Source organism: Chiloscyllium plagiosum, chromosome 2 (genome assembly GCF_004010195.1).
Source record: "Chiloscyllium plagiosum isolate BGI_BamShark_2017 chromosome 2, ASM401019v2, whole genome shotgun sequence".
Taxonomy (NCBI): domain Eukaryota; kingdom Metazoa; phylum Chordata; class Chondrichthyes; order Orectolobiformes; family Hemiscylliidae; genus Chiloscyllium; species Chiloscyllium plagiosum.
Genome location: NC_057711.1, coordinates 42,870,503 through 42,896,310, shown reverse-complemented (window position 1 = coordinate 42,896,310; position 25,808 = coordinate 42,870,503). Strand labels below are relative to the sequence as shown.

General features: G+C 41.6%; 1 protein-coding gene across 6 annotated transcripts in view; it reads left to right on the top strand.

Annotated features, from left to right (window-relative positions):
• The window catches only part of LOC122559210 (EGF-like repeat and discoidin I-like domain-containing protein 3), a 204,045-nt gene that overhangs the window by 118,980 nt on the left and 59,257 nt on the right, over nucleotides 1–25,808 (top strand). For all 6 annotated transcript variants that reach the window (XM_043708601.1, XM_043708603.1, XM_043708609.1 and 3 more), the window contains one exon: nucleotides 1,622–1,803. In XM_043708601.1, the coding sequence (XP_043564536.1) occupies nucleotides 1,622–1,803 (182 nt within the window). The remainder of the gene's footprint in view (nucleotides 1–1,621; nucleotides 1,804–25,808) is intronic.

Sequence of the window (25,808 nt, the reverse complement as noted above, 5' to 3'; positions counted from 1 at the left end):
CAAAAAGTAGAGGACCCAGCACCGATCCTTGTGGCACTCCACTCCAGTGGCCTCCAGTCTGAAAAACAGCCCTCCACCACCACCCTCTGTCTTCTACCTTTGAGCCAGTTCTGTATCCAAATGGCTAGTTCTCCACGTATTCAGTGAGATCTAACCTTGTTAATCAGTCTCCAATGGGGAACCTTGTCGAACGCCTTACTGAAGTCCATATAGATCACATCTACCACTCTGCCCTCATCAATCCTCTTTGTTACTTCTTCAAAAAACTCAATCAAGTTTGTGAGACGTGATTTCCCATGCACAAAGCCATGTTGACTATCCCTAATCAATCCTCGGGTACACCTATCTCATGTCCCCTTTTTGCCCTCTTGATTTCCCTCTTAAGTATGCTCCTACTTCTTTTATACTGTTCTAAGGATTCACTTGATCTATCCTGTCTATACCTTACATATGCTGCCTTCTTTTTCTTAACCAAACCCTCAATTTCTTCAGTCATCCAAATACATGTACATCCTGTCCCTCAGGATTCCCTCCAACAACTTGCCCACCACCGAGGTCAGGCTCACTGGTCTATAGTTCCCTGGCTTGCCCTTACCACCCTTCGTAAACAGTAGCACCATGTTAGCCAACCTCCAGTATTCCGGCACCTCACCTGTGACTATCGATGATACAAATATCTCAGCAAGAGGCTCAGCAATCACTTCTCTAGCTTCCCACAGAGTTCTCGGGTACACCTGATCAGGTCCTGGGGATTTATCCACCTTTAACCATTTCAAGACATCCAGCCTTCCTCCTCTGTAATCTGGACATTTTGCAAGATGTCACCATCTATTTCCCAACAGTCTATATCTTCCATATCCTTTTCCACAGTAAATACTGATGCAAAATACTCATTTAGTATCTCCCCCATTTTCTGTGGCTCCATTTTCTGCCTTGCTGATCTTTGAGGGGCCCTATTCTTTCCCTCGTTGCCCTTTTGTACTTAATGTATTTGTAAAAACCCTTTGGATTCTCCTTAATTCTATTTGCCAAAGCTATCTCATGTCCCCTTTTTGCCCTCTTGATTTCCCTCTTAAGTATGCTCCTACTTCTTTTATACTGTTCTAAGGATTCACTCGATCTATCCTGTCTATACCTTACATATGCTGCCTTCTTTTTCTTAACCAAACCCTCAATTTCTTTAGTCATCCAGCATTCCCTATACTTACCAGCCTTCCCTTTCACCCTGACAGGAATATACTTTCTCTGGATTCTTGTTATCTTATTTCTGAAGACTTCCCATTTTCCAGCCGTCCCTTTACCTACGAACATCTGCCCCTCACATTCATTTACAACAATTCACTGTTAAAATGGCAATGAATTCATCCGTTTGGTCATATACTTTGGCTAGAAAAACAAAGAACATTAGCTATGGTGGAAACACTCATGTTACAAATCCTTGCAAATGCTGCACAAACACAATAAACTGGTCCTTACTAAAAACTCAACTCTTTTTATATATGCACAACCTTTTCTTTAAAATGGTTGATTTATCTTTACATTGTATCTTCATTTTTGCTTAGAAACAAATTCTCACTTGTCCCTGTTGCTAACAAGTGTTTAAACTATTCTCTGCCCACAGAGTGTTCAGGCCCTCTCGGGATGGAGGGGGGTATTGTATCGAATCAGCAGATTTCTGCATCATCCACACACCGAGCTCTGTTTGGCCTGCAGAAGTGGTACCCATACTATGCCAGACTGAATAGAAAAGGCCTTGTAAATGCCTGGACAGCTGCAGAGAATGACAGATGGCCATGGATTCAGGTAACAGTTGGTGTACAAAGAGGGACAGACTAAAAAATAATTTGCAACTTTCTCTTCCTGTTGCTGACTATGTAAAATGTGAAGTAGTAAGCCCTAAAACAGTCATTTTTTTTCATGCAGAAATGGCATATTTTAAACAACCATGAAATTAAAACAGCAATCATTTGCACCTAAAAATTAATGTTATTGTCTGTCTTTTTGTAATGTCATTCAGCCTAACATGTGGCTGAATGACATTAATCACTGTCATGATTTGATCACTAAAATAGCTGCTAGGGAACAAAAGCAGAATTACAAAGAATTAGAGATAGGATTATTTTGGTTTGTGAGTTTACTAAACTGGCTTAACTTTGTTTCCTTCAAATGGTAATTATTACATTTGGAAATAAAGCAACTATCCAGCAGAGTAAAACTGTCTGATTCTTTGGTTTGTCTAACCAGTTCACTTATAGAAGCTGTCAGAATGAAACATAATGGTTTAATCAAAACAAGAGCAAGAACATATCTTTCTTTGTATTTCCAGCTCAGTCTTGTGGACAGAACTATCTTAACAAGCCTTAATTGTCAGAACGTATTTTAACAGTTGGATTCTAATCAAGAGACTGATAAGTTATGAAGGTGATGGGATGGTGTTGTTCCACAAGATGTTAACTTCGGGGGTAGAATTTGGTGTGTGGTACTGTGCATGACGTTCTATTAAACATGGTATTATTATGATGCATCATGGGTGAAATAGAATGAGTCTAAGACCATACATGTCATCGTACACAGCATACAGATTGAAATTATTCTGGGGGCTCTGACGTGATTGTGGAAAGGGGAGGGTGTGAAAAGACCAGCTGAAGAAGGGATGTAGCCAGGTCAGGTGAAAATTGCTTGCATGCTCCCCTGAGATTAGGGTTCACAATTACAGAATTAAGTCAAGTTGTTTACCACTGTGGGATCGTGTTCAAATAATGACTGGAGTCAGTGCTTGGCGAAAATAGCCTCTTTATTCAACAATCACAACACAAGTTCGAGGCAGCAATAGAATCCCGAAATACAGTTCTTACAAGAGCCCCTTTATACACAGTTCTTACATATATTAAAATCTCATTATTATGGTGTTACATTGTTGTATCAATAGTAACAAAGGTTTGAAGAGCTTCTGTCTTGGGAGACAGGAGATGGGTTGAAACGTGCTAAATGCTAGCTGCTGCTTCTGCCAGGATGTATGTCCGGTCTGCTTGCATAATCAAGTAGTGTTCGTTCTTTTGCCTTTTATTTTAGTAAATGTTAGTAAAATTACTAGGCCTATATGCTCTATATAAGTTAGAAATCATAATAAAAGAGTAAAGCATATTAAACTAATTACTGCAGCTAGGTTGTGAGATTTATTTACTATTTGCCGGTTTGAGTTTCATTCATACATGCAATTTCATGCAAGCTCTATTTTGTCAGTTAGTTTCTTAAAGGTATAATGGCCTCATTAAAAGGTGTTTAACAGGTACTTAATATATTCAGGTCGAGGGGATGGTTGGTAAGGGCTAGTTAATGTCAAGAGTGTGGTGCTGGAAAAGCACAGCACAAGAAGCAGCTTCCAAGAAGCATAAGAATCGACATTTCAGGCAACGGCCCTTCATCAGGAATGAGGCTGGAGCACTGGGGGGTGGAGAGAAAAATGGAAGGGGCGATGAGGTTGGGGGTAAGGTAGCTGAGAGTGTGATAGATAGATGGAGGTGAGGGTAATGTTGATAGGGTGGAGCGGATAGGTGGGAAGGAAGATGGACAGGTCATGAGGGCGGTGCCGAGTTGGAAGGTTGGAACTGGGATAAGTAGGGGGAAGGAAAATGAGGAAACTGGTGAAGCCCACATTGATGATTAATATAATGTTTCATGGAAACTGGATGGGGATGATATTGTTCTATATGAGATGGTTAGTGACCACTGATTAATAGTATAATGTTTCATGGAGATTGATAGAGATGGTATTGTTCTGATTTCTGAGGTAAACACTGCTTGTAGCAGGGGCTGATAAGGTGTGGGAATGCAATGTGGGTTTGAAAGGGTTTTTTTTTTAATTTGGATACTACAGGTTTGCAGTTTTGTGAATGAATGAATGACAGTGTTATAGTAAATAACAGGTTGGTAAAGGGTTATGAATAAATGAAGGGGAACCCGGTATTAATGAATATAGCGAGTTGGCGGGATAGTTAATAAAGATAGCCTATAACACAATATCGCACACCACACTGCAGTCTTTTATTTCAAAACTATGCACTGCCCCCAAATTCATCCTGATGAGTATAAATTTTTCCTCAAAAGATCTCCTCAACTTTTCCTCCACTTTCAGATCTAGTATTGATTATAAAAAGCTTATGAAGTTCTTTGTCACCAAAAAATCATCCAATTACCAACCCATGCTAAGTTCCCTGCCCAACCGCTTGTCTATTGAGTCCATAGATCTCTACAGCTTTCATTTGTTTGGCCACAACATCATTCTCACCTTATTACTTCTCCAGTGGTACTGCCCTCTCTTGGTTCCACATTTGTCTATCCAGTTGGAGCCAAAGCAGAGCTACACTGATTTATTTTCCTGTCTCTGAATTGTTCCCTCTTGTACCTCTTACGAGTAAGTCCTTGGCTCCTTTTCTTTATCTCCATGTTGATATGAGGAACATACTGTCCACCTGAGGGAATAGATCAGAACTCAGTTTAGCATTGCAACATAAAGACCATACCCTGAACACTCCAGCAGTCCCTCAAGCACTGCTCTGGAGAATTAGCCTGAATTTTTGTGCTCAAATCTCCAAAGTGAGACATGAACCCACAAGCTTTTGACACTTGAGAGATTGAAATCATCATTTTAAGTCACTGTCTCAGAGTGCCTTGCTACCAAATTTGATCTATTGATCTATTGTCACAAATTCCAAATATAAAGTTACACCACACTGGATGATAAAACATGACTTTCACAATGCGATATTCAGTACTTTAGTCAACATTGAGAACCATACAGTTTCTAAATTGCTATGTCAGTTGATTCCCTCAATTGGGAAGACTAATCGCAATGGTTCTGCACAAGTTCAATTTGTCACTATATGTTAATCAAACTCCGATAGGAGGCTGTGAAAATGGCTGACTTAATCCATCTCTTCCTAGTCCCAAGGCTGTTGATTCGGTGGTGATGGGAGGACAGAAGAACCCAAAATTAGATTCTTTTAGATAATGACTCTGAATTATGTCCAAAACAATGGCTTTAGTTTCCATTATATTAGATGTGGATAGTTAGTGTATTAGTTTAAGATATGAATGTATTCAGTCTGTTTCATTTGTTGGCTGAGAATTGGGTATATCTATGTTTTGGGGGATAAGTGTAGTTACACAGTGATGCTTCCTCCAGCACTTCACTGAGTACAACAATACCCTTTGTGTGAGGCAGAGCCATGATTCAGACCTGCTTGACCTATGTGGCATTTTTCACTGACACCATTGAGCCATTCCTTGCAGTCTGTGGTTCTGGTTAACCCTGAAGGATCAACAGAATGCAAATAAATTTCTTCCCGTTAGTATCATGTATCTGATTCTGGATCTATTTTCATCACTCGCTGTATTTGGTAATCATGAAGAAAATTAACCTGGCAAAAATAAATGAAGAAGGGCTTATGCCCAAAACGTTGATTCTCCTGTTCCTTGGATGCTGCCTGACCTGCTGCGCTTTTCCAGCAACACATTTTCAGCTAAAAATAAATGATACAAAACAGAGATCTCAAGCTGACTGTTTCCACATTGGCAGTTGTTGAGAATACAGTCTCAAACATTATTTACATAAAGGTTAGGTTAAGGAAAAAGATGTGCTGATGACAGCAGGCACTACAAAGACATCCTAGTAATGTGTTATGGTGGTATGCCAACTGTAGTATGAGACGTTGATCCAGTAACATTGAGCACAGGAGCAATAGTCCAGGTTCAGTGATTCATGTTGATGTCACTATTTTCTGCAAAATCTGACTTTTTTTTTAACGGAGAATCAGGACTTTGTTTAAATTGGTACTGTAGCACTACAAATAATTTGCCCTATGGTTACATTTTGTGAGACTCCATCAGTTATGAGATGCCTCTAGGTTTTTATTTGGATTTGGTGCATTGGACGGAAGAGAAGTCCGATATTTGAATAAGGGCTAATTATTTAAAGAAAGACCAGAGCACTCTCATTGACAGAGCCACACATTAATGTTGACAGCAAATGTGCTGAATTAAAAAGAGGAGGGTGGATGCCAGAAATGCAAGATCATAGCAGCAGGTAGTCTTTACAGTGGATGGCTAAGGGAGTCCAGACAGCCCTACAGTATGCCAAGTACGTGTCCATGTAAGGTCAATTCAGCTGTTTATCTTTGCAACTGGTTTCAGTGGAATGGCATCAAGTTCCTCTTATTGCAAACTATTTACTTCAAGGAGTTGCTCCCATCAGCTCTGGTCTAGCACATTGACTGACACATTAAATGCTTATTTATCATTTTATAATACTGCAGTGAAGGTCTGTTGAGCTCCCAGTGGATGTTAGCAATTGACTCGCCTTCTTTAGCTCACCACATTGCTAATCGTGGCTGATCCTCTATCTCAATCCTAAATGGCCCAGTATCCTGAGACTGTGATCCCTTGTTCTAGACATCCCGGCCAGAGGGAGCATCATTCCCTGCATCCAGTCTGCCCAGCCTCATCAGAATTTTATGTATTTCAACAAGATTCTGTCCCATCTTTTAAAATCCAGTGAACACAGACTGAACTGACAATCTCGCCTGATATGACAGTCTGCCAAACCTGGAATTAGCCTTTGCTGTACTTTTCTATGGCATATACAGTACCCGTCTAAGACCCTGAACAGCTGCAGTATGACATCCTTGCACCCGTACTAAAATCTAATTATACAATGTTTTTGAATATCTATATAATCGATAGATAAATATACTGAGTATGTATTGCTTGCCCATGCCCCCTTTTCCTGTTCTCCCACAGGAACAAAAGTTGATGCCACACTAACTAACATTCCACAAGGCTGCTCACAGCCATTATGCGCTCTGGAAGGTATGAGGGGGTAAGGGTCAAACTTCGAACCTTCATTGGTCTGAAGTCCTAATCAAAATTAAGTAGAGCATTGCTAGGACTGTTACAATGGACACCCATGGATTGATGCATCTCCTTCTTCTTTCCCACCTCTTGAACAATGTATTTTAAAAAGTGACATTATAACTGCCACCCAGCCAACCATGACAATTATGTTATGGTGAGTGCAGTGTAATATTCAGATCAATTAGCTTATTAAGCTTAATTGTCTCTTTTGTCTCATTTGCTATTTTATGGGGAGCAAGTCAGGTTAGATGGGAAGGTCAGCTACATGTCATATTTTGTGACCCCACTGAAAAGATGCATGCGGGTGTTAAATGCAGTCCTGTGTTAAAATTTTCAAGTATGACTTGTTTGTAATGAATCCCTGCTGATGGTATTTGATTAGTCCATGTATTTCTAAATTGGCACTAATATAATCCTGAATTATGAATTCTAAGAGCTTCTCTGGAACTGATGTTAGAGCAATTAGTCAATAATTACTTAGTGTCGCAGTCTGGGATTTAGATTTACTTTTTTCACAAAGGACTTTGAGTTTGACTTATGCTTAAGGGTCCTGCATTTTAAAACAAAATTAATTTTCACAGTTTGGAAAGAAGAAAAGATGAAAGGCTAAGGCTATTATATATAATAAAGCTGCAGTGGACATTTTGTGGAATTCATTGTATGAGTGTTGTGGTTCTCTCTCAGCTGTAAAATACAGTGGAGCACTCTGATAGCCAAGTTGACAGGAGTCTGTGAGACTTGCCCAGAACATGCCCAGCAGCATGGTGGCTCTGTGGTTAACACTGCTGCCTCACAGCACTAGGGACCTGGGTTTGATTCCAGCCTTTGGTGACTGTCTGTGTGGAGTTTGCACATTCTCCCTGTGTCTGTGGGTTTCCTCCGGGTACTCTGGTTTTCTCCCACAGTCCAAGATGTGCAGGCCAGGTGAATTGGCCATGCTAAATTGTCCGTAAGGTTAGGTGCATTACTCAAAGGAAATGGGTCTGGGTGGGTTACTCTTTGGAGGGTTGGTATGGACTTGTTGGGCTGAAGGGCCTGTGTCCACACTGTTGGGAATCTAATCTAACTGAAAGTGTAGATAGAAACAATAATTGTGCCAAAACAAGTACATATATAAGGACAAGGTGCAATGCAATAATGTAACATCCCAGTTTAGCAATTTATGTGGTCAGTGGGAAGAAGCAAGTGTCTCTGTTGCAAATAAAGTTCTGCCATTTTTTGGGTTCAAGTGCTTGAGTTGTGCTGTAATACATCTAAGCATTTCATTTTAAAACAATTTTACTGACACTACTGAGGTGCATCTTCATCACAGTGTAACATGGCAATAGAAGATGTGTGATATGAATACCCTTTCAAAACCTCAATCAAATCACGTTTGCTTGAGTATATCAGTCGTTTCTGAAGCAAACAGAACACTTGGTGAGTTGAGGCCTGATATGAATAATACATTTTCAAGCATGTAAATATACAGAGTACCAGTTGTAATCAAAACATTTTCTACATTGCATCTCAAAATAAAGAAAATAATGATCTCGTTATTCCAATTGATATTGGTGCATTATTTTGTTGTTATTTCCAAAACTGTCACTCTTTCTGGAAAACTGGTTTGAAGAAACCAAAATCTAATATTTCAGCCGTAACTGAGGAACAGATCTGCTTGTCTATGTCGTCTTTTGCTTTTCTCTGCTTTAGTCAGCATAAGCCTGGGGTCAGTGTTCAGTCAAACTCACCAGAATCCAGAAACTTAACTTGGCAATGACCCCTGCCACATTCAGATAAATTGAGTTGTCACAGCAGCAATAAGTGGAAACGATCACTAGAATGTGAAACTATCCTTCACTGTCTGCAAGGTGCTGGTTGAGACAATTAACTGAGTCATAACCTTGTGTATTGAAATTGCACAGTTACACTTAAATGAGTGATGGTGGTTTAACATAAACCAAGCTTTCCACCAGGGCAATCCACTTTGAAGCATTACACATCCATTCATCAGATTAGCATGACACAAGGCAGTGGTGTATGGAAGCAATGTTCTGGATTAGTGATGCTGGAAGAGCACAACAGTTCAGGCAGCATCCAAGAAGCTTTGAAATCGACGTTTCAGGCAAAAGCCCTTCATCAGGGGGCTTTCGAAGCTCCTTGGATGCTGCCTGAACTGCCTTGCTCTTCCAGCACCATTAATCCAGAATCTGATTTCCAGCATCTGCAGTCATTGTTTTTACCTTATGGAAGCAATGGTCATGATAACTGAGGCAGACTAACTCACTCCAAAATGCAGTTTCCACAGCAATACTGGGGTTTTCCAGGTTCCCTCTCCATACGTAGTAGCTTGATTGACTGGCTCGCTTGGCTGTCCAGTGAGAAAAGGCCTGGGGTAGGGCCACAACCAAGACACAGGTTTGTGGAGAAGGGGCCGGGGGAGTGATCAATGTTTGTGTTGGGTGTGTGTCTTACGTCACTGAGGCCTTTGGCAACATAACAGCTCAGAGATTGTGGGGTTCAGAGTGGCAGGAGGAAAGGGAATGGTTACAAGATAAACTTGTGTTTCCAAAGGACTGGAAAAGCCAGGAAACAACAGTAGAGTATATAAACCATGTTCAAATAGATGCACTCAAATCTCCTTAAAAAGAATTCAATAGCCAGCCAGCCAGCCTCCCGAGAACAGAGTGATTATACTCACCTCCATTAAAATGTTATGTGGCAATTTCTGTTTGAATTTTTCAATAATTTCGTTTAACACCCCCCCCCCTTTTTTAAGTTACCCTTGTCCCCATATGATCAGCTAGGTCAGATTTACAAGATTTTTTTCTTGACAATAATAACACACAACTTCACCTTTCTTGCTTCTACTACTTCCCATTGGAACTGGAACAGAGACACACCGATACCCTTTCGATCAGAAGTCACATTTCCTGCAATACAGATTGATTATTGCTTGATTATTTAACTTTCTGATTCTGTCTTCACTGTCTCACATCTACCCCTTCTATGTTTGTATATTACCTCTGTCAGGCACTTATCCACTCATGGTACAGGCTTGTTGAGGTATTTCTGTGTCCATGTCAAAATGTCATTCTCTCTCTACCCTGGACTAGTAGGTGTTTGCTTCTGGATCTGACTACAAATACTGTCCTGTTTAGCCTTGTTCTGAAGTCCAGCTTTCTTGTACTCAATGTGTTCAATCTTTTTGGTAGGTTATGGAAACATACATACGAAGGTACAAATTTAGAGCAGAAACAGTCTATTGGGCCCCTGATCAGGGCATAACTAATTACTCCATACTCCCATCTACTCCTTTGCTTTTCTACTCCCCTGATCTTTCACTTTCTTGCTTTTCAAGACCTCTGCCTCTGAACATGTACTTAAAGTGCAGTAGCTATGTTATGCCATAAATTTTCACTGTATATACTTTTATGGAACACAGGATAGCAGTAAAACCTATTCTATGATTTTAAATATATTTTTTCCATTGCAACTAATGTATTCACTTGACTTCATGAGGTGTAAAATCTCTTTTCAGGCAAGAGATAGTCTTTAGGGACTAAGGACGGATCTTACTGTACTGGAGAATGTTTTTCCTTAATGAACAAAAAGAAATGTACTTCAACATTTTGTGAAATGTCATTATTTGAAGCCTTATCCAACTTACTGTCAAATAAATAGCATGGAATTTGAAGTACATGTAAAATAATGAACTCCTATAGTGCAATTACAGATGTCACTCTCACCTCAGCTGTGGAGTTCAGCTATTTTTCTATGTTTAGAGCAAGGCTATAATGAGGTTAGGAGCTGAGTGGCCCTAGCAGACCCAAATGGAGCATCACTGAGCAAGTTCCTCATGAAAAAACTGATGCTGAACCCTCTGTGACGAGCAGCCAGATCGGGCAGTGTTTGGCTGGATTGGATTGTTTTGTATCGTATGGACAGGTTATACCTTGGCAATTGTCCACATTGTTGAATAAATGCCAGTGTTATAGCTGTACTGGAACAGGCTACTAAGGGTTCAGCTGGTTCTGGAGCCTAAGTTTTCCCATAATCTTTCACTATATATACTTTTATGGAATACAGGATAGCAGATTTCATACAAGGGAGTCATCAGAGCCAGTCAGTGTCTTCAACCATCTCTTAATATCACAAAAAGTTCACTGAATTGGCATCTGTGAGTCTTGAGGATCTCAAGAGGAGATGGATCATCCATGTGACACGTCTATTTGCTGCTTACATTTCTCCAGCTTTATTTTTGTGCTGATGTGTTGGGTTCCCTGCCTTTGAGGATGGTGATATTTGTGGAACAGTCTCCTCCTCATGATGAAGGACTTGTGTCTGAAACATCTTCTCTCCTGTTCCTCGGGTACTGTCTAACCTGCTGTTCTTTTCCAGGGCCACACGTTTCGGCCCCCCTCCTTCTGTTAATCATTTCATTATCCACCATATTTCATGACAAGATGTGGCTGGACTGCTTAGCCTATGCAGGATCCATGAGTTATGAAATCATTTAACCCTTTCTATTGCATGTTGCTTGTGCTGTTGACATGCTTGTAATAACGCGTTATAGCTTCATAATGTTCATATCTCAGTTTTATGTGTATAAAAGCAAAATACTGCAGGTGTTAAAAATCTGACATAAAGACAGAAATAGGAGTGGAATTAGACCATTCTATTCTGTCATTTAATAAGATCATGGCTAATCTGTCTATGTTTTGAATTCCACATTCTCATCTTCCCTCAATAACTCTTGACTCCCTGCCTGTCCACAATCCATCCGCCTCTATCCTAAAAATATTCAATGACCTGCATCCACTGTCTTCTGAGACAGGGAGTTCCAAAGTTGCACACACACTGATAGAAAGAAAATTCTCCTTATCTCTGATCTGAAAGGTCAACCCATATTTTTAAAATAGCGCCCCTTAACTCTGGACTGATCTACCAGTGGAAACAAAATTTCCACTTTGTTAAGACGATTCGGTATGTTACACTCTTCAAACAAGTTACCCTTCTAAACTCCAGTGAAAACAAACCCAGCCTGTCCATCCTATGTACATAAGACAACATGCTCACTCCTGGCATTACTCTAAGCTGAAGTATCTCTTACCCATTTCTATCCTTCCTTAAGTAAGGAGACCAAAACTGCACAAAGTGTTCAAGATATGGCTTATCAATTACCTCTTTAGCTGAGGTATAACATCCAAACTTTCATGTTCAATTCTTCTGGTAATAAAGGATAGCATCCTTTTAGCCTCCTTCATTATGCACTGTAACTGCACACTAATGATTTTGTGACTCTGCATCTTGGAATTCAACAGTCTTTCTCCATTTGAGAAATACATTTTAAAATTTTCTTCCTGCAAGCATGAACTATTCATATTTTCCCAAAATAGTCTCCATCTGTCAGATTTTGGCTTACTCACTCAACCTACCTATATCTATCTGGAACCTTATAATGTCTTCTTCATGACATACTTTCCTACCTATCTTGATTTTATCTACAAATGTCACTCCCTGCAGTTGCTTCCCTGATTTAAATCATTGATATAAATCGTAAATTTTTGAGGCAATACCACAGATCCCAATGGGACCTCTTGTCACATCCTGCCAATCAAAACAAAGACCATTTTATGCATTAAATATATTAAAAATCCTAATAATCTCACTGCTTGGTCAGTATTTACATACTTTCACAACTGCCTCCTCCACTTGGCACTGGCTGAGAAACCTTGATTAGTGCCATATCACCCCCTCACCCATCCCACATACAGTGTCCACATGACCATTCCCCAGATCTCACTACTCTGCAATGGCTCTGTATTCCCTCAATAGTGCTGATCCCCCCACTTCCACAAAGCTCCAATTCAGCTCTTGCCTGAGGCCTTTAATCCTTCACCTGCCTTCCATCCAGCTGCTTCAGGCATTGCAGCTTCAGGCTTTCTTCTCTATATTAGCAAATGACTTGATCAGCACCACCTGTTCCCCCCACCCCACCCCCAAAACAACATCATTCAATTGGCCTCCAGTTAGTACCCCCCCACCCAGTGTAGACTCACCTGCTGTCCTTACCATCACTGACCAGTTCCCTGCCAATTTGGAGGTCTAGCTAATCAATAGGACTGGTCTCCTCGCATAGTACCAATCAACTGCATCAGGGAATGGGTGTGGGGCAATTCCAAGTTACGGTTTTGCCAGGATTTTCTGATCCAATCATTTCCATGGTTCAATGCTTCGAAGAAACATAAGTCAAAGAAGTAACAGTAGGTACTCCATTTGCTGAAATAAGAGGTTTGTCATTTTATAGTATAAATTGTTGGATAAATAGAAATTCATAAAGTTCTTCCTGTATAACGTGACCAATGTGTGCTGATTTGAAATAGATAGCAAGAAGTGCAGTACTTTGGGGATAGTTTGATGAAAAAGTAATGGCATGGTATTTTTCCAAGAGAAGAACAAATGAAAAAAACAGAAATATTTATAAATGAATGCAATTGGTTATGCTGAGCTCCATTTTGAAGTCTAAATCAGGTTGTATATATCATTCACAAGTATTATTGACTTCTTTTCCTTCTGGGTTATGATTTAAGTACAAATTGTTATGTTAAGAGTCTGCAGACCTGAAATTAAAATATAGTTGTAGCTAAGTACTCAGTGGATGTTGGATTTTCAAAATTTCTTTAAATTCTTTGAATTTTTCCTTTTCTAATTTGCTGTTTTAGCTCAGTTGGCTGCAGAGTGGTAGAGTCAAATGGTTTTGATCCACCTGCTGACTGAAGTAGGAACATAAGAGCAGCAGCAAACTGTTGAGCTCATTGAGCCCACTCTGTCATACAATGCGACCAGGGCTGACCATCCATTCCAATGTGTTTCTTCCCACATTACCCTCATATATCCTTTCACATGATTGGCATTTAGAAATCTGACAAACTCCACCTCATTCATATTCAATGAATGCTTCCACAGCTCTCTGGAATAGGGAATTGACCATCAGACACAAGAGCAGAAATTAGGCCATTCAGTCCATTGAGTCTGCTCCGCTGTTCAATCATGGCTGATAGGTTTGTCATCAATATTCTCCCACTTTCTCCCTGTAACCATTGATCCCCTTGACAATCAAGAATCTATCTATCTCAATCTTAAATATATTCAATGACCTGGCCTCCACAGCCTTCTGTGGCAATGAATACCATAGATTCACCACTCTCTGGCAGGAGAAATTTCTCCTTATCTCTGTTCTAAAAGGTCTCCCCCTTACTCTAAGGCTGTGCCCTCAGCTCCTTGTCTGTCCTACCAATGGAAGCATCTTCCCAATATCCACTTTGCTGAAGCCAATCAGTATTCTGTATGTTTAAAATTGGGGCTTGTCTTCAAACATTACTTCAAACTGATAGCATAGCAGAGGGGACGAATCCTCAGGTAATAAGGATGGTAGATGGAGAAAGTGTAAATCTTTTTGAAAATGTGGCTCATTCACATTTTAGTGTTGTTTTTATTTGTTAGTTTCCATTCCCTTAGTACCTCAGAACCCTCACACTTGCTTTTCCAGTGCTTAATTCTACATTCAGTGACTCAACTCATTAGTTAATAGCTTGATGGTTTGAGATTCCATCTTCAAAGGTTAAAGCTGCTCAATAACTGTTTCTATTTTAATTCCAAACTGTTTGTAACTGATTCCCTATCTGGACTGCACATCTTAATGTTACTACTGATGGTAACAGAAGCTTGGAAGCCTAATCTCAATTGGACTGTTTGGGAAGCCTATTACTGAAGATTGCTGATGTGTAAATCATTGGGTTTTTTTTCAGAAATATATGGTGCAGCAAATATGAACCAATTTAGCTGGGTCATATTTTACTCAGTGTAGTGCACTTGAGATTTGGAAAGTAACTTGTAGACCTTTTCAGCTTGGTGATTTTGGAAGGCGAATATGTAGCTTGGTGAAGGATAATAGAGAAAAATAGGCTGGTATATTCAATAATCTTTCTTGCATGATTGAAACACACTTGAGAAGGAAAAGTGGGTGAGTGGAATGCTAGCAAATGGCCAGGAAAAATGTGTATAACTTGGAAAATATGCTTGTTTCTTTTTCCAGTGACCAAATATTCCTCTGTGTATAACTCTGCAGAAAGTGTAGCCCTATACATTCGGGAAAAAAAGTCAAAGAAATGTCACAAATCAAAAGTGTCAGTAATGGCAGGTCTCAAAATCCCAGTGATAATTTTGTAATGCTAGCAGATCTTTATAATCTTTTTATTCCAGAAAACAAATTATTAAAACTCCACCACTTCAAACAGTTTTGTACTACTGAATCAGGGTGGGAACTGGACATGCTGTCAGCTATTCAGGGGATCAGTTTTATGAAGTTTGCTCTCAGTATTTTTTTTCTTGTCTGAATAGAAATATTCCAGCAAGCTACACAGCTCTCCCAGGACTGTTCTTTAAGATTTTGGCTGTGCCTGCGACCTTTGCCCTTCCTATCGCGCCCTACTTAACCGAGACATACCTAGGAACTGCTACCAGCCCAAATCACTTCATGGAAAAGTACTGAGCTTCCTGTAGAGGTGTGACAGCAGCATTTAATGCGAAGCCCAAGGCTGATTGTCATCCAGCCTGAGGCCTTCTGATTTAGGTGGGTGCTGCATGCACATTCTGCTCCTTTGCAGTCTTCCTTCGAGCCTGATGAAAAGATATCATTAAACTAGAATGATATTGACTGCCTGTATTTCAGTCTCTATCACCGTGTTTACAATTCCAAAGAGTGAGCCAGTCAGACAATCTCTGTCAAACATGGGACCTGCTACCACAAGGACCCATGTCTTCCAATCGGAATTGGAAATGCTATTTCTGATCCTGATCAGAAAAAAAAATGCAAACTGTGTTTAGAGGAGTTCTCTATGTGAACTACCAGGACAGGAACCTTCCCAGCTGAAGCAGTCTTGTCCAGGCCAAGAATCCACACTGACGTGTATAAGAAGGATGGATTGCACTTGAATTGGAAGGGGATGAATATACTGGCAGGGAGATTTGCTTGAGCTGCTCAGGAGGATTTAAACTAGTCAGATGGTGGATGGGGGTGGGGCAGGGGGAGGTGAGTGGGACCCAGGGCGTTACTGAGGAAAGAGATCAATCTGAGACTGGTACTGTTGAGAACAGACGTGAATAAAGCAGTCTGGGCAAGCAGGGACAAAGCAGAGAACTGGAGATCTTGAGGTCCCCAAGGAAACATTACATCAAAGATGTGTTTCCAATAGTGATCGCGTCTTTAGTTACAGTGATTAAACAGGCATGTCTCCAAATGACTGACTGCCCGCCCTCTCTCTCTTCCCACACTTTCCCTGGAGTTCTACAGTGGGGTGTACCCTTAAATCCCCCTCCCCACATAATCTTTCCAACATTGCCCTATACAGGGCAAAGGTGGAACCTGTCAAAACTTTGCAGTAAAAAGTTGTGTGTGTGGCTGTGTGTGTGTGTGCGCGCTATTTGGAGACTTACCCCACAAAGGCAACTGCAGCAATCTTGTTGGTGTCCAGTCCACCTGCCCCGGGGAGGGGACGGGCGGGGGGCAGTGTTGGATGGGGTTGGGGGCGGAATGCGGTGTTGCACAGGGTTGAGGGCAAAGTGGCGGTTTTGGGGCTGCGGCGGTGCTGCACAGGGTTGAGGGCAAGGGGGCGGGGGGGTGTTCCATGGGGTCGGGGGCGGGGGAAGTGTTGCACGGGCTCAGTGGTGGGGGCAGTGTTGAACGGCGTCAGGGGCAGGGGCGGTATTTGGACGGGGAGGGCGGGTTGGGGTGGGGCCTTGCGCACTGTGTGCTGCTGCAGTCTCCTGAACGAGGAGCAGACTTTTAAAACTCCAAACCCCAGAGGAAAGGCCTTTAATCGCTTCACCAAATAATCGGTTATTTGAACAAAATAGTGCCCGCCCATCACATTCTGATAATTGAGGGTCACCTGTGTTTGGGTGGAATTAGGAAATAAGAAAGAGATGATCACCTTATTAGGATTATATTGTAGATCCCCTAATAGAGAGAAATTGAGAAACAAATTTGTAAGGAGATCTCAGTTATCTGTAAGAATAATAGGATGGTTATGGTAGGGGATTTTAACTTTCCAAACATAGACTGAGACTGCCATAGTGTTAAGAGTTTAGATGGAGAGGAATTTGTTAAGTGTGTACAAGACAATTTTCTGATTCAGTATGTGGATGTACCTACTAGAGAAGGTGCAAAACTTGACCTACTCTTGGGAAATAAGGCAGGGCAGGTGACTGAGGTGTCAGTGGGGGAGCGCTTTGGGGCCAGCGACCATAATTCTGTTAGTTTTAAAATAGTGATGGAAAAGGATAGACCAGATCTAAAAGCTGAAGTTCTAAATTGGAGGAAGGCCAATTTTGATGGTATTACGAAAGAACTTTCAAAAGCTGATTTGGGGCAGATGTTCGCAGGTAAAGGGACGGCTGGAATATGGGAAGCCTTCAAAAGTGAGATAACAAGAGTCCAGAGAAAGTATATTCCTGTCAGGGTAAAAGGGAAGGCTAGTAGGTATAGGGAATGCTGGGTGACTAAAGAAATTGAGGATTTGATTAAGAAAATGAAAGAAGCATGTGTCAGGCATAGACAGGATAGATTGAGTGAATCCTTAGAAGAGTATAAAGGCAGGAGGAATATACTTCAGAAGGAAATCAGGAGGGTAAAAAGGGGTAATGAAATAGCTTTGGCAAATAGAGTTAAGCAGAATCCAAAGAGTTATTACCAATACATTAAGGACAAAAGGGTAACTAAGATGAGAATAGGGCCCCACAAAGATCAGCAAGGCAGCTGTTGTGTGGAGCCACAGGAGATGGGGAGATGCTAACTGAGTATTTTGCATCAGTGTTTGCTGGGGAAAAGGACATGGAAGATATAGAATGTCGGGAAATAGATGGTAACGTCTTGAAAAATGTCCACATTACAGAGGAGGAAGTGTTGGATGTCTTGAAATACATAAATCCCCAGGACCTGATCAGGTGTACCCTAGAACACTGTGGAAAGCTAGGGAAATGATTGCTGGGCCCCTTGCTGAGATATTTATATCATTGATAGTCACAGGTGAGGTGCTGGAAGACTGGAGGTTGGCTAACGTGGTGCCACTATTTAAGATTGGTGGTAAGGACAAGCAAGGGAACTATAGACCAATGAGCCCGATGTCGGTGATGGGCAAGTTTAGATTAGATTACAGTGTGGAAACAGGCCCTTCAGCCCAACAAGTCCACACCGACCCGCCGAAGCGAAACCCACCCATACCCCTACATTTACCCCTTACCTAACACTACAGGCAATTTAGTATGGCCAATTAACCTGACCCTGCACATCTTTGGATGGTGGGAGGAAACCGGAGCACCTGAAGGAAACCCACGCAGACACGGGGAGAACGTGCAAACTCCACGCAGTCAGTCGCCTGAGGCGGGAATTGAACCCGGGTCTCTGGCGCTGTGAGGCAGCAGTGCTAACCACTGTGCCACCGTGCCGCCCACAAGTTGTTGGAGGGAATCCTGAGGGACAGGATGTACATGTATTTGGAAAGACAAGGATTGATTAGGGACAGTCAACATGGCTTTATGCATGGGAAATCATGTCTCACAAACTTGATTGTGTTTTTTGAAGAAGTAACAAAGAGGATTGATGGGGGCAGAGCAGTAGATGTGATCTTTATGGACTTCAGTGAGGCGTTCGACAAAGTTCCCCATGGGAGACTGGTGAGCAAGGTTAGCATGGAATACAGGGAGAACTAGCCATTTGGATATAGAACTGCTCGAAGTTAGAAGACAGCGGGTGGTGATGGAGGGTTGTTTTTCAGACTGGAGGCCTGTGACCAGTGGAGTGCCACAAGAATCGGTGCTGGGTCCTCTACTTTTTGTCATTTATATAAATGATTTGAGTGTGAGCTTAAGAGGTATAGTTAGTAAGTTTGCAGATGACACCAAAATTGGAGGTGTAGTGGACAGCGAAAAAGGTTACCTCAGATTACAACAGGATATTGATCAGATGGGGCAATGGGCTGAGAGGTGGCAGATGGAATTTAATTTAGATAAATGCAATGTGCTGCATTTTAGGAAAGCAGATCTTGGCAGGACTTTTACACTTAATGGTAAGGTCCAAGGGAGTGTTGCTGAACAAAGAGACCTTGGAGAGCAGCTTCATAGCTCCTTGAAAGTGGAGTCGCAGGTAGGTAGGATAGTGAAGAAGGCATTTGGTATGCTTTCCTTTATTAGTCAGAGTATTGAGTATTGAGTCATGTTGTGGCTGTACAGGGCATTGGTTAGGTCATTTTTGGAATATGGCATGTAGTTCTGGTCTCCTTCTTATCGGAACGATGTTGTGAAACTTGAAATAGTCCAGAAACGATTTACAGGGATGTTGCCAGAGTTGGCGTATTTGAGCTATATGGAGAGGTTGAATAGGCTGGGGCTGTTTTCCCTTGAACGTCAGTGGCTGAGGGGTGACCATATAGAGGTGCATAAAATCATGAGGGGCATAAATAGGGTAAATAGACAAGGTCTTTTCTCTGCGGTTGGGGAGCCCAGAACTAGAGGCATTGGATTTTAGCTGAGAGGGGAAATATATATCAGAGACCTAAGAGGCAACTTGTTCACAGAGATGGTGGTACATATGTGGAATGGGCTGACAGAGAAAGTGGTGGAGGCTAGTACAATTGCAACATTTAAAAGGCATCTTGATGGGGATATGAATAGGATGGATTTGGAGGGATATGGGCCAGGTGCTGGCAGGTGGGACTAGATTGGGTTGGGATATCTGGTCGGCACGGACGGGTTGGACCGAAGGGTCTATTTCCGTGCTGTACATCTCTATGACTCTATCACAGCAATAAAGTGGATTAGTATTCAAAGCAGCCCCCTTTTCACAGCAATTTCTATCATATTCCAGGATTTCAAAATTCTGAAGCCAAATCCACTGCTTAAGAGAAGATATGTTGATTTTATTCATTTGAGGGACATGAGCATTGCTGGATGGGCCAACATCTATTACTTGCTCCTAGTCGCTCTTGAGAAAGTGGTCGTGAGCTGCTTTCTTGAACCACTGCAGTCTGGTAGACCCACAATGCCCTTAGAGAGGAAATTCTAGGATTTGACCCAGTGATACAGAAGAAACATTGATATGTTTCCAAGCCAGAGCTTTGAGATGCCTCGAAGAGAACTTGCAGGTGTTGGTGATAGAACCCACTTTTGATCTGTTGCCCTTGTCCTTCTAGTTGGATGTGGTTGTGGGATGTATTTTTTGCAAACAGTACACACTGCTGTTACTGATCATCAGTGGTGGAGAGAGGGGATAATTTTGAGCATGGTGCAAATTGAGTGAGTTGCTTTGTCCAGGATGATGTCAAACTTTTTGAGTGTTGTTGGAGCTGCACCCATCCAGCGGTGTTTTCCATCACATTCCCAACTTGAAGACTGGCTTTGGGGAGTCAGGAGGTGAATTACCTGCTGCAGTATTCTTAGCCTCTGACCTGCTCTTTTGCACAATATTTATCTGGTGAATCCAGCTGAGTTTCCAGTCAACGATAACCCCAGGATGTTGGTGGAGGGAGTTTAGTAATTTAATGCCATTGAATGTCAAGGGCGGTGGGTAGATTGTCTTTTATTGGAGCTGGTCATAGCCTGGTATTTGTGTGATATGAATGCTACATGCCACTTTTCAGCCCAAGCCTAGATATTGTTCAGATCTTCTTGCATTTGGACCTGGGCTACTTCCATATCCGAGTATCTGAATGATACTGAACATTGCACAATCATTTGTGAACATCCCCACCTCTGTCCTTATGATGGAGGGAAGGTCATTGATGAAGCAGCTGAAGGTGGTTGGGCCGAGGACATTACCATGAGGAACTCTGTAGAGATATCCTGTATCTGAAATGACTGACCACTAATAACTGCAACCATCTTCCTATGTATCAGTTATGACTCCAAACAACAGAGAATTTGCCCCGATTCCAGTTTTGCCAGGGATCCTCAATGCCACTCTCAGTCGAATGCAGTCTTGATGTCAAGGGCTGTCTCTCTCGCCTCACCTGTGGAATTCTGCTTTTTCTTTCAGTGTTTGAACTGACTATGTAATGAAGTCATCAGCTGAGTGGTCCTGGGGGATCCCAAACTGAGTGTCACTGAGCAGGTTATTGCTGAGCAGTTGCTACTTAATACCATTATTGTTGACATCCTCCATCATTTTCCTGATAATCACAAATAGACTGATGTTTAGACTTGTCCTTTTGTCTACAGGACATAACTGGGCAATTTTCTACATTGTTGGGTATTTGCCAGTTGTAACTGTACTGAAAGAGCAGCAAGTTCTGAAGCATCTACCTTCAGTACTATTGCTGGAGTGTTGTCAGGGCCCAGAGCCTTTGCAGTATCCAATATCTTTTAACCATTTCTTGATATCATATGAGTGAATTGAATTGCCGAAGATTGGTATCTGCGATATTGGGGACCATTGGAGGAGGCTGAGATGATCATCCACTTGGCATTTCTGGCTTAAGATTAGAATGGTGCTGGAAAAGCACAGCAGGTTAGGCAGCATCCAAGGAGCAGGAAAATTTGATGTTTCAGGCAAAAGCACTTCATTAGGAAGCCTTTCTAGCTTAAGATTGTTGTGAATGAATCAGCGTTATCTTTTGCACTGATGTGCTGGGCTCTCCCATCATTGAGAATGCGGATATTTATGAAGCCTCCTCCTTAAGTGAATTGTTCACCATTATTTACATCTGGATATGGCAGGACTGCAAAGCTTAGATCTGATCCATTGATTGGGGGATCATTCAGCTCTGTCTATCACTTGCTGCTTCTGCTGTTTGGTATACGAGTACCTTATTTTGTAGCTTCTTCACCAGGTAGACACTTTTTTTTTGCTGGTGCTCCTGGCATGCCCTCCTGTACTCTCCATTGAACCAGGTTGATCCCCTGGCATGAGGTGAAGTTTGAAGGGGGAATATGCCAGGCCATGGGGTTGCAGATTGTGCTGGATTGCTGCTGCTGATGGCCCACAGCACCTCATAGATGCCCAGTCTTGAGTTGTTTGAAATCTGTCCCGTTTAGCATGGTGATAGAGCCACACAACATGATGGATGGTATTAATGTGAAGGTAGGATTTCATCTCGACAAGGACTGTGCAGTGGCCATTCTTATGTACACTATCATGGATAGATGCATCTGTGGTAGGCAGATTGGTGAGGGTGAAGTCAAGGTTTTTTTTTCCTCTTGTTGGTTTCCTCACCACCTATCACAGACCGAGTCTAACAGCTATGTCCTTTAGGACGTAACCAGTTTAATCAGTAGCACTGTTACGAGTCGTTGTTGATGACGGACATTGAAATTCCCTAACCTGAGTACATTCTGTGCCCTTTTCACTTTCAGGGCTTCCTCCAAGTGTTAAAGAACATTGATTCATCATGGAGGACAATAAGGTTGTTGTGTCAGGATAAGTGAGAGTTAGGATGCTATTGTATGAAGAGTTTGGAGTTACAGATCGTTGATAGATTGGGTGCTAGTTAGATGAAGAGTTCAGATGACAGGTGAGAGTGGGTAGTGTGTCAAGTGAGTCAGGGAAAATAGAGCAGGTAGGTGAGAGATAGGCTAACAGTTGGGTAAGGGGTTATAGTGGAAGGTAGATGTTAGGTTTGGATACTACTTGAGGTGAGTAAATTGGGTGGGAAGTGGAGGAGGAGGAGATAGGGTTCCAGGTGGGTAAAGAGTTCGAGTGGAATGTAGGTAAGGGGTAGTTGCAAATGGATGAGGGGGTTAGTGTGGTAACTGGATGGAAAGGGACAGGGTGTCAGGTGAGTGAGCAGAGAAAGATGAAAGTGGCTGAAGGCAGTGTGGCAGTCCTTAGAGTGGAGCTGGGGAAGAGGGGTGATGGGTAACCATCAGGAGTAGAAGTAGGGGTTCAATGATGAGTCAGGTAGGGGATGAGTTTAATAGCTACCCATTGAGCAAAAGCAGGTTATAATTCTTCTACCTTTATCTGGTAACTATTTAGCTCAGTCAGTCAAAATCCTCAAGGTGCTGTGACCCCAACTCAGAGTTCATGACTATTTGAAGAGTTGCAGATGCAGGTAATAGCTAATCAGAAGTTTCAATGTTCAGGCAATTTTGAGGGTGTCAACAGCATTGGGACTTCTGCATTATCCCAGTGGATAATTCCTGTGTACAATGCTGCTATAACTATCTTCCTATTGAAGTATCTGGGCCAGTCTCTATGATTAATGATTGGTGAGACAGACTAAAGTGTTATTCATTTACTGTCTTTTGCAGAACAACAGTAAATTAGCTCAGTTTTATTAACCATTAACGTTCAGATTTTTTCTACCTCTCTCAAACTTCTTTGAATGCATTTTACTTAAAATCCCTAGTGTTTAAACACGGTTCCGAATAATTCCAGTGATGCAATCGTCAGCAAATCCCAAACATGGTAACCCCAGAGGCTCTCCATTAACGTCTAAAATGAAATGTCAACTTTTGCATGGAGGACAAAGAAGAAAACTGAACTTGCATTGATAACATCATGTTATCATTTCCATAATACGTCCAACAATATTCTACAATCATTTATTTCACTTGAGGTGCAGTTATTCTTGTTGACTAGCCAATTTACATGCACCCAAGGTATTCAGACAGCAGATGAATGAAAGGTCAGATAAGCTGCTTTTCCTGATGTGTTTGAGACACCAGTGTTAACGAGGACATTGTGATGCCAGATGACTTGCTCATGTGTCGAAAACAAATTGTATAAGGGATAAGACGTAGCCTTATCTGAACCAGGTTAAAAATCACTCAACACCGAGTTACAGTCCAACAGGTCTATTTGGGAAGCACTAGCTTTCGGAGCACTGCTCCTTCATTAGGTGGTTGTGAAATATAAGATCGTAGGGCACAGAATTTATATCCAAAGTTTACAGTGTGATGTAACTGAAATTATATATTGAAAAAGACCTGGATTGTTTGTTAAGTCTCCCATCTTTTAGGATGGGGCATTTTGGTTTCAGTTCTTTCATATGTAAACTTTAGAACTTTCTTGTCACTACACTTTCTTGCAGTAATCTGTTCTGTTCAGAATGACGGTGGCTCCTCCTTTGATGACAATGTTGTGACTGGTTTTGAGAGCATGGATGGTGTTGTGTGTTGTTCAGGCGATGTTTTGCTCTACCTTGTGGCTGCAGCTGATGAATCTGGCATTGATATATTTCCTGACGGTTTGAGCATACATGTCAAGCCCAGGGCAGCAGCCCTCCGGTAGGGTCCAAGGTGACTCCTTCTTTGGTCACCTGTGATAACTGTTCCGGTTTCAGTTCCTCGGTGAGCTCGTCGGGATCATTGCTGCCATCTTGAAAAAATTCCCAGAGCCTCATTCATCTGATGGATTTCTCTGTGTCTGCTGCAAGACCCATGGGTTCCATTTTGCTGGTGGGGCAGAAATTGAGACCCCTGCTAAGAACTTCAATCGCTGAAGAGTTGAAGGGTGTGGTCCCATAAGTTGACGATCGACTTTCCCGCAGTGTTAACGTTTTCCACTGTGGTGCCAGGGCAGGATTGGTTACCGCTGGTGGTGATGCCAAGTTTGTCCAGTTTCTTGTTCTTGGCGTGTACATACATGCTGTAGTTTTGTCGCCTTGCCTGTTTGGCAATGTCCAGCAACTGTACTGCTGTATCCTGAGTGCAGGCTGAGTGTGGACTCTGTCTGAATTTCAAGGTTGTGGTGCCTGCTGTAGAGTTGGTACATGAGATGATTGAGGAGTTTACGAGAGGTGCAGTGGCATAGTCTGTGTTGTAAATCGACTTGAGTGGGTTTGTGATCCATAATCCTTTTGGGATCTTTCCTGCTTTCCTGCATTTCTGTAGAAACTTGATGTCTGTGTCGATATGTGCGGTCTTCTTGGAGATCCTCTCCACTTTGAGCCAGCAGTTAGTGGTGTCATGATTGGAGGGGCCGGTGTTGGACTGAGGTCCATCTACTTTTGCTCTAAACTCTGTGGTCCTACGATCTTATACCCCACAACCACCCGCTGAAGGAGCAGTGCTCTGAAAGCTAGTGCGTCCAAATAAACCTGTTGGACTATAACCTGACTTTTGAGTTGAGCTTATTTGTCAGTGTAGTTTGTTTGTCTTTACATATTAATATTTAATTGGCTTATCTTTCCTTTTTGACTTCTTGATTTACATCTGGACCAATTGCATCGAGTAGATTGAGCTTGGCTTTTCCCTGTTCAGCAACTGAATGACAAAACGTGTTAGGACTGCAGTGTTCTTTGTTTTTGCATTTCATATGGCCCAGTACCCACATGTAAAACGCAGAGATGTTATCTTGAAAAATGAATTCATCAATGAATCCTTAACTCTATCACATTATCTCCACAAGCCTTAAGTACAAATGCCTTGACTTGACTCATCAAACTGTATCACTTTGTATTTTGATTGAATTTAAGATGAAATTTACTATTTGAATTCGGGTACCCACAAACCATTGGGTGAATGAATTTAATCTTTTTCCTGCCAAATTATCAAAAAATGAAATAAAATGTTAAGTGATGCACAAAGCAAAAATTATCACAGCCTTATTTCAAACATTCAGAGTATAACAATTTATATATATACTATAATATTCAGGCAGACTTACTTAATCAAAAAATTAATAAATAAGAAGTTGCAAAGGTTTTTTGGTATCTCATTATTAATAGGTTTACTGAATATTAAGTGGAAGTTGAGACCACTGTCCGGGAATACTGCATATTGGTGACATTACTCTCGGAATAAACTTTTTCGAAAATTGTGAAGTTAAAAACATTGAATCATCAGTCTGTTGAACAGATGACTTTTATGGTAGTAGCTAATAACGTTTCCAGCGAGTGTACAACCTTGTCTTTGAGTGA